This window comes from Chinchilla lanigera, unplaced genomic scaffold, assembly GCF_000276665.1.
Source record: "Chinchilla lanigera isolate Chin_1 unplaced genomic scaffold, ChiLan1.0 scaffold00008, whole genome shotgun sequence".
NCBI lineage: Eukaryota > Metazoa > Chordata > Mammalia > Rodentia > Chinchillidae > Chinchilla > Chinchilla lanigera.
The window spans coordinates 954243-964359 of NW_004955409.1; the positions used below are offsets into that span (position 1 = coordinate 954243).

The 10117-nt window shown below is 48.2% G+C and overlaps 1 protein-coding gene across 2 annotated transcripts in view; it reads right to left on the reverse strand.

The window, feature by feature from the left end:
• The window catches only part of Unc13c (unc-13 homolog C (C. elegans)), a 435225-nt gene that overhangs the window by 64331 nt on the left and 360777 nt on the right, over positions 1–10117 (reverse strand). For both annotated transcript variants that reach the window (XM_013510339.1, XM_005376625.2), the window contains one exon: positions 6824–6901. In XM_013510339.1, coding sequence (XP_013365793.1) covers positions 6824–6901 — 78 coding nt within the window. The remainder of the gene's footprint in view (positions 1–6823; positions 6902–10117) is intronic.

Consider the following 10117-nt stretch of genomic DNA (forward strand, 5'->3'; position numbering starts at 1 on the left):
TATTTCATTTGGACAAGGGTTCCTGGGCCGGAGACCTCTCAACCTCCTCGTCTTCTCCAGCACCCTAATTTCACGCACTCAGCTGCAAGCAGAACTTTCTGTGCTCGCAGCACTAGATTCTTAATCATATTTATTAAATAACCTCAATACAAGTTGCCCTTCTAGGCCTCATTATTCTCTTAATTTTCTATTAAATTCAATTTGTTAGCTTTAATTGCAGAGACAGGAGGAGAAAGAAACCAAGCGATATCCGCATGCTGCCAAAGCGAAAGGCCAGCACGTCAAGTGCTCACTGTGCCTTGTTACTGCTGCTGCGTGACTGGACATGACCACAGTGCTGCTGACGGTGGCCACAGCGCCTCGCACCTTGGAGCTTCACCGCTCAGCCCACCGCCAGGGGCTGGGGTGTGCGCTGCTGCTGCAGGCCGGGACACCACAACTGCAGCTTTCATCTGCAGGGCAAGTCCAGCTTATCTCTGCAATTGCTCTGACTTCCCTAAGGCAAAATAAACTAAGCTCTTTGACGGGGGTCCTGTATCTTAGTACTTATGGAGCCTCTGGTGTCTAGCAAAACTCATAGCACATAATAGGTGCTCAGCAAATAACTGCGAATGAACAAATGAAGGAGTCAATTCTTTCCTCATGAGGCACACACTGTGACCTCTGTCTCCCATACAGCTATTAGCATCGAGGGCAGGAGCTGTGGAAGGATCCACCCAAATGGGGGATTGGGTGTCAGAGAGCTCTTTCTCTGGGAGCTTAGGGATCATTGCCCTAACTGTTGTTTCATTAGATCTTACTCCTTGTAACTGCCTTGAGGCCAAAGATATGTTTTCTTTATTTTTTTTTCTTTATTTTTAATTTTTTTTTGGCACTGGGAATTGAACTCACAACCTTGCGTTTGTCAAGCAGGCACTGTGCTGCTGAGCTATATCCCCTGCCCCAAACATATGTTTTTAAAAAAGAAATCTTTTTATTTCCTACCTCTTGAAGACACCGTAAATATAATGAGACAATAGGAGTTTAAACTTTGCAGTTTACCAAGTCTTTAAATTGTTTTAGGAAATAATTTTAGAACTACAAGATACAATGTGACTAGTTGAATCTATTTTATTATCTAACTGTGCATAGTATGTACTTTATAATTTTCTTTGTTCTATAGTTTGTAGCTTGTAGTGGATTGACAACTAGTAGTCAGCTTATAACCCCCAGCTGAACTGAGTATGTGTGGTGCTGGGTGTGGGAGGCCCACCTGGGGACTGCTGCCAGCAGCATAAGAGGCAGAACTGGAGAAGGAAAAGGACGCTGTTGGGAGCAGAAAAAATGCTGTTGGAGCTGATAGAAGCTGTAAGGAGCTGTTGGTTGGAGGAGCTTGTCATGCTGGCTTTCCAGATGAACTCGGCTATTTTCATCTTCCGAGAAGCTCAGGACCTTGTTGGCACTGAGAATAGCTTCGGTTCACTTTGGGGGAGCTCTGGTCCTCACTCTGAGCATCGCTTTCTGGCTCTGGAGGGGAAGAAGGTACACGGCTCAGTCTCCTGAAGAAGCTTGCTGTGTTGGTTTCCCCGATGGGAACTTGGCCATCTTGATCATAGCAGGAGCTTGGGACCTCACTGTTGCTGAGGATGGCTGTGGTACCTTGCGGGGAGCTCTGGTTCTTCTGAGTGTTGCTTCCTGGCTCCAGTGTAGATCCCTCAGCCTGCTAGCACAGACCCTTCATCTCGCTGGCACAGACTTCCTAGATTCCACCTCTGACCTTTGGGCCTTCCCTGCGCAGATCCATGAAACAGGCCTGCATGAGTCATTGTCGTGGGCTCTGGGCCTCCAGTTGGATTTGTGGGGGGCATTCTTATGAGCTCCAGGTCTTCAGCTGGACTCATGCAGCACATTTCTGTGGTATCCAGGCCCTCTGCTGGATTCCTGGTCTATAGTGTGTGGACAGATTTCCTGTAGTCCTTTGTATATTGTTCTTTGGGTGACTATTATAAATAATCTTATAAAATATGTGTCCTGTATTATTTTATTCTGCCTTGCGAAATCACCCTAAACCAAAACATAGCTACTGAGAAAGATAAAAGGAGCAGATTGATGCTCTTTATTAATTACTAAATTATATCTCTTTTATGTGTAGGAGGTAAGATGAATCAGAAACCTGAGCTCACTGCTCAGCCTCTTTAAAATTATCACCCCACTTTTATCAAGATTCTAGGTAGAATGTAAGCATAGACTTGATGTCTTTAAAAGTGCTGGACTTGTGTAGCTGTCTGGACATCGGCTACTGGATTTTGGGATGATTGTGTCCTCCCTTGCAGATATTTGCCTTTACTATTGTACACGGTCCGATGCCCACTCACTGAATCAGAAAGTGGTGGGCAGGAGAGGGGTGCAGCCAGGCAGAGCATGGGGGGGGGCGCAGTTCCCTATTACCTCGTTTCTGGCCTTGCTGCAGTCCCCCCACAAATGTGGTCCCCAGCCCAGGAGCAATGGTGCCACCTGAGAATTTGTTGTAAGTGGAAACCATGAGGCCTCCTGCCCTGGCCCTGCTGGCCTGTCCTTCGGTGGGGTCAGCCACTCTCCACCGGGCTGAGGCTGCCAGGGATCGGTCCCTCGGGTCCTGGGGGCAGTGGTCCTCCTTAGCTGGTGACCGGGTCCACGCGGCCAGTAGGTTTGGAGGTGGACTTCAGCGCTGCCTGCATGCACATTGGGCACTTGAGTGTAAGTTAGCGATGCATCACATCCATCATTCTAAAGCAAATACGCTCTGCACATTTGAATCTCTGAAATGAAAGTGTAATTAAAGTTCTCAAGTTTCTCATTAAAATAGACACATTTTAGGGCAATATGTTTATGTTCCAGATGTTAGAGACCTACGGGGCCTAGAGAAGTGTGAAAGTTACTCTTCCGGGGGAGCTTCCCTGTGGGGAAGAAAAAAGGCATCACTTTGAGCTCATGTGGCCTGCTGTGTGCTCAGCAGGGAGTGGGATCTGGCTGCAGGAACAAACCCCTTCCCCTCTGAACACCGTGATTCTAGTGGAGGGTGACACAGATTCTGCCGCTCGAGATCACTGTACCAACACAGTGTCATGAAAAGGCAGTGCCTCTTCTGCTTACACAGGGAGTCCTAACTCTTCTAGATTAATTAATCTAAGTTATGTGGAACTCCATAACCAGGGTCTTATGACTTCCTGAAAAGAAATTACATTTTCAATTTTTAACATTCTCATATACTTGTACAAATTAGACATTAGATCTAGAAATATTTAAAAATATATTATAAAAATATGCTTCCGTTAGAAAATGAACACAGACTATTTGTAACTTGCATGTACTTAGTTACACTTAGGAAATAAACTGCTAATATAAACTGAACTATATCTACTGTACTTCTGAGCGTCCACCTGTCGCTCAGCCAGGAAAGCCGCTGTGCCGAAGTGTCCTGCCGCACCTCATGCTGTTGCCGGCCGGGAAGGCCGTGGTACCCGTGGGCCTCTGCTACACGCTGCCCTGAGTTGGCTCTGACAGGCAGAATCACCCGATGCTTACGTCCATTCTTGAAGGCTCCGTCTCCTCCATGGCTTCTGAAACGTGGATGTGTGTGAGCGCGTGCGTGTGCTAGAAGAGTCCCAGTCGTGAGCAAACGTGCTTGTCGTTTGTGTGCAGGGCGGCGGGTCGGGCAGTCAGTTTACAGGAGAAGAAACGGTGTGCTCTTCTCCTTTGATTTCCTCGTGCTCCTGGCTTGAGTGCTGGTGGCCGCAGCACGCGCGCCTGTGCTCGGGGAGGCTTCGGGGGCCGCAGGACTCCCACTGTCACTGTTGGACGACGCTCCCGCCTGGCTCCTACAGGCGGTGGGCTCCTCGCCAGAGGAGGCTGCTGGTACTTGCGAGAGGGGGCAGAGGCAGGGCCCGGGCAGGCCGAGCTTGTCCTCCTCTCCCCGACAGCAGGGGCGGAGCCCCGCGTCCCACAGCCAGGCCCACCTGTGCTTGCGCCTGCTGGACAGGGCGGCGGGAAGCAAGGCTGCTGGCCGCCTGAGGACGGCGCACGGTGCTCCCACCACCAGAAGCAGCTCACCAGCGATCGCTTCCTAATCAGACTGCAGCGAGCAGCGCACATCCCAGCGCAGGAGCGGGGTCGAAACCGTCACCTCCCGGAGCGATAAGTTGGGCATCACGCACTCGGCAGCACAGTCCAGTTTGCTAGCCGGTTCTAACCGGGTGGAGCGAGTGGGGTCTGCAGGCCGCGTGTGGCCTTTAGGCGCCGGGCGGAGCTGCCTGCACCAGCGCCAGCCCGCTCCTCACAGCTCGCGAGGGACCTGCTCTGCCCAGCAGAGCCCTTTCTCACTGTCACCAAAGCCGGTCCCTGCCCGCCCGTTATTCGGGGCTCCTGCGCCCGCAGACGGCTGAGCCGGCAGCTGGACCTGAAAGCAAGTCTGTGTTACTCAGGCGCCCTTTGCTTGGCCCGTGTCCCGTGCTCAGGCTCAGCTCAAGCTTTCCTTTCTCCTGACGCTTCAATCCCCCTGCCATCGCGGCCTTGCCTTGCTTCGCTTCATGGGCTAGGGAAGGCCAGCAGGGCCACAGAGGAGAGAGGAGGAAAGACGCTGCCTGGAGAGAGGCGGGCGCACCTGGAGAGGTGAAGAGGGAGGGAAGCGGGGTCTCCACGCAGGGAGCGCAGAGAGCCAGCGCCCCCGCTGCCCCCGCAGATCCTGCAGTCGGAAGCCAGGCGTTCATCTCTCCCCTCTCTCTTGTTCAACTGCATTTTCTGTTTAAATTATGTATGAGGAGTTTAATGAGTGAATACCGCATGAAGGCACCAAGCTCAGTCTTCCTGTCTCCCACTTTCTCTAGCAAAAGTGAGAGCTCTGGGATTTAGTCACTATGTGCAATTAAAGTTCAAACGTGAAACATGCACATTTCAAACAGGTCATTTCATAGGAGCTAAAACTCCATTTTGGGGCTGGGGACGTAGCTCCGTGGTGCAGCGCTGGCCTAGCACACACGAGGGCTGGGTTCAGCACCCAATACTGCAAAGTGAAAAACATCCACTCTGACTGGTGAACAAACACTGCCAGTGTGCCGGGCTAGCAGGGGGGCAGACCACAGTGCCCTGCGGGTCAGGCCTGATTTGTCCGTCTTTTCTGATTTGTCTGGTTACCTGGTTACTGTTCAGCCTAGCAATATGTTACTCACATTAGAGCTCAGACAGGGAGTGGTAAGAAGTAGTGTGAGGAGCATTCCTGGAAATCTGACATTTTTACCCCTCACTTCATTCTTAAGTGACTTCTGGTCCCTAATACTCACTGAAAGGAGCCAGGACCTCCACAGGAGATCAGTCATCTCTTGGCTACTTTTCAAAACAGCAGAGGAGCCCAAAAGTCTGGATATGAAACATCACTAAGTTCACAGACCTCAGGCTGCAGCCCCGATGGCTCACCGACCAGGGCAGAAGAACTTGGAACGAGGCTGGGGTCCTCCGCCTTCGCACCAGCACAAACACACTCTGGGGGATGGAGCCTACTTTATACAAATTCAACGAGACCAACTGCACTGGGAACACAGCTCAGAAAAGCTCTTTAAAAAAAAAAAACTTCTGCACCATCACAATGTATTCTTGTGCCGCTCACTGTGGGATGCTGAGCAGCAGCTCCATTTTTCACAAGGCTGAAAATGAAAACGGCATTGTTGGTGTGCAGTGGTGAGGCTGGATCAATTTTCCTTAGGGTCAAAAGCAACATCACACATGAAGAGGCTGGATCTTAGGAGAAGCATTTACAGCCTCAGAAAGTGAGAAATACAAGGAATATTTCCTCTGCACTCAGCCTAACTGCATAGGCCTCATAGCCTCCCCACAGCAAGGATGAAGTAAAGACACCTGGAATGGAATATTACACACCCTTGACACAGCTACCCTGGCATGGATTCATGGGGAGCAGGGTGTCTCTTCTCTTGGCATCTCCAGTCCTCAACTGCCAGATGCTCGTGTGGGACAGGAAACGAAAGAGCCCGATGAAAGGGGTGTGTTAAGGGAGAGTAATGACAATGTTTCTTTCACTGTAATAATTTTCTTATCATTTGTTCACCATAATTTGAGATCACAGCTTGTACTCTGTCCTATTTTTCTGCACCATATCACAAAGCTATGTCATATTTACATTAAAAGTACACATTTTTTTTGTTTATAAAGAAAGACACCAAGGCCAGGGAAGCAGAAGAGGCAGACGCACAGCTCCGTCTCCCTCTTGGCTCGATCCCAACAAGCAAAGGAGAACCAGCAGGAAGTGCAAGGTCCGGAGGGCCAGAGAGGGAAGGGCGGCCAGGGAAGGTAAGATGCTTCAGCACAAACCTCGTAGGAGAATCTCTCTCCTTCCTTCTTCTGTTCATGGGATTGCAAGCCAAAGACGTTGGACAGAGACAGGACACATTACGGACACAACACACATGACACGTTTGACACAGCTTTCTTGATGTGGAAACTAAACTGCGATATAGCAAAACACTAGTGCCACAAAGCGTATTTCAGAACAAACATCAAAACTGGCACTGTAAAATACAATAAAAAATCTGTAATGTGCAGATCATTAGCAGACACACATACTCAATTGTGCACACACAGGTGTGTATACACATGGACAGAAGGCCTCTCCGGCCTCTGCTCTCACTTCTGCTCACTGAAGTACTCTGCGGGAGATGAGAATTCTCTCAACTGCCAATGAGACTTTCAGTACCTCAGCACTTCCTGTTCCTCGATAAACCACATAAACCTGGCTGAGACAGCTGCTAATGATCTCTAAGTAGGTTTCAGGCAAATACAGGGGTCAAACCAGACTTACCTCTTTGCCTCCCATGGACTCGAACATTTTTTCCAGCTGGACGCGCAACTGTTGAATGTTATTCATCAAGATGCAAGGCTTTAAATGAAGAAAATAAGAGGGCAGTGAACATCCCTTATGTATGAAGTTACTGAGAAAGGATAATGTTAACTTACAGGGGGTAACAGGCACCTATCACTGATGTCCGGCTGTGCTTGACAAATATAATAATTCTGCCAAGAGTAGCAAGTAAAACGCAATCTCGCTGAAACTGAGTGATACCCTCACACAGTAAAATACCAGAGGCCGGCACCTAGGTGTCTTTATCCACAGCATTGTGGCATTTCATGCTTAGAATCAACCATGTGTTGTTTTTAAGATTTTATTTTCAGAAAAACAGATTAGTTTAAAATCTTTTGTAATTTCACTGTTTTAAAACCAAAACAGAACCTGCACTTTACATGCAAGAGAATGCTTGACGTTTGACAAGAGCACCCTCGGTGGACTGTCCCGCTGCCCACGTGGCCCACCCACTGGCATCCGAGTCCCTGTGTGACTGGCTCTGGGCGTCCCTTCTCATTTTTCTCTTTGCCTGTTTGAATCACATCTATCATTTGGGCCAGGCTTTCTTTCCTAGATTTCTTTTTTATCACTCACTTGGCGTTTGTTTTTAATCACCATATTTGAGCTACTGCAGCTGTTCCCGGAGTTACCAGCTCATTGCAGATATAACACACTTGCTGCGGGGTCTGTCCCGCCTCACGGACGACCAGCACACTTCACGCGCAATAGATGCTTCAAAGACATTTTTCACCTTGTTTCCAAAGGGGCAGAAATGTGACAGTGACAAAGACGTGGAACTGTGCGGCAGGGCCAGATGTGCTCTCAGGATAGTAGAGATTAATTTCTCAGTAGGAAATAGAACTTGCAATCGTTATAAAACCACTTAATTGCATATTGATTCTAAAGAGCCACGGCTTGGAGAGGGAGGTGAGGGGCAGAAGGGAAGGCGGGTACAACTTCTAGTTGCTGGGAACCGGGGCCAGGTAAGGCCACCCACAGTATGTCAGAGGGGGGCGGCTCTCACCTGTGGGATTTTATTAGGGCTCCAACCACATTACTGACCTTCGAAGAACTTCCTACTTGACTCTTAAAGTGACCACATCTTAACTCTGACTTACGAAGATAATTTAAAATGTCCATTCTGTTCCCTTTGTCTGTCCACCTTACCTATTCTCAGTCACTGAGGTTCACTCGGGGATTCTAATCCCACCATCGTGAGAGCTCCTTGGTCCAGGCTCCCGCCTTTCCCTAGCAGGATTGGGCATTTTCAGACCTCCGGGGGATTTGGCATCCTGACCGCAAGGCCCCAAACCAAGCCAGCAGACTGCTCTTCCACCAGAGGTTTATATTCCGTACACGCAGTTTTCCTTCTCCCTTTTGGGAGGGGATGATTTGGCTTGCTGTGGAGATTTCTACAGGAAGGAACCCAGCGTCCAGGAGGACGGAGAGCATAGTGAGAAGCTGCACTCCGGGGGGAGGCTTTCCTCTCTTGCTCCTGAGGGCGAAGTCAGCTTAGCTCTGCTGTGCTTACTGGATGTTAGCATTCAAGGCCACCTGCCTTGGCACATATAAAGGGGCTCGAGGACCAGCTTCATAAATAAAGGCCAAGCCACAGGCTGCTGAGGTCTTAAGGAAACCATTTCCAGTGAACAAGATCTGCCAGGCGCCATGGGCACAGGTGCAGGGCTCACTGGGCGTGGCCAGCTCCTGGGCAGCCACGGAGAGAAGAGGTGCAGGCAGGTGGAGAGGGGGAATGCACACATCAAGTGCTCCCCTCTGCTGGCTTTCCTGACCTTGAAATGTGCAAAGTTCACTTCTATTAAACTAATTTCTCAAATCACCAATGACAACTAGATTACACAAATCTACCTTAAATCTAATCATGAGATAGCTTTGCTTTAAACAAGCCAGAGTAAATGAAATAGAAAAAAGGAATTCAGAGTCAAGGGAACATTAACCTAATTCACAGGCATCGCTGCTGAAGGGGTTTGGTGAGACGCCACAACCTCGGTCTGATGTCAAGTTGAATCCTTTCACGTGTACATTTTGACCTGGCTCATCATATCTTAAAACATTTTATTTGACCTTGGTCTGGGACAGCTAGGGACCAGAAATACAAGGAAGTTAGTGCTGTTTAAACCAGAGTCATTTTTTCAGAGAGGAAGTGTTTTGAAGGTTGAAAAACTTTGAAAAGATATTCAAAATAAAGTAATTCTGAATTAGATAATTATGACTTGATATTTTTTGGAATGTGAGGATAAAATGGATGAAAACATTTTGTTCTATTTCCAACTTAAAATGCCACAGTGGAAAATTATTCTGACATAGACACTTTGTTGAACTACAGCCTTTAATTCTGATCCTTGACAAATCAAATGTTATGGGCTTATGTTAAACAGTGTTTAACTATAAAAGTTTCTAGCCCAGTTTGCAGATGAGCTATCCATATCACCATACACATACTATGAAATGTACAATAAATTCCAATGGGGTTGATACAAATGAAATGGTAATGACAGCTCTGCACCCGTGTAAAGGTACAAATCGTCTTTTCAGAGTGCTTCAACAGACAGCATGCACATAGCAGTGAGCTGACATTCCTGCCTAAAAGTTCAGATCATCCTCGGTGGTCAAGCAGTAAAGTGCGGGGCTGGTCAAGATACCAATTATTAGAGATGAAAAGCCAAAGAAATGCTCTGCGTTCTACATCAGTGAAGGGTTTTTTAACTTTATATATAAAATTGATTTTGAAAGTATGAAACATATAGGACAATACATGTAATATAATAAATTCTGGTGTATAATTTTCATCTCAGGGTTTTAATGTAAAATGTAGTGCAGAATGTTAACCACAAGGTAGAAGTTGCCAGAGGCTTTGAAAGTTAATTTTCCTTTCTGAGCATCAGATCAACGTTAGTATCTCAAACCACCTTTCAGCATGTTCATTTTGCTGTCCTAATACAAAGAGAATCTTTTCTGACTCTGTGAGGCATTGTTTTGGCTTTAATGTAACACTTTAGACATGTGTCAGCCTTTATCTCCCAATTAAAAATATATGCTTCCAAGCCCCCCCGCGCCTTGCTCCCAGGCAGCGAGTTCTCCGGGAGCGGCAGGGCTCCTGGGTCCGAGTGTGGGCCGGACTCATACCACCACGATTGCCAGCCGAAAAGCGCGCACAGAGCCAGGTAGGCCCCACCCAATCCCGGAGGTCAGGACGCGAGAACAAAGACCCCGCGGACATTGCAGACTGAG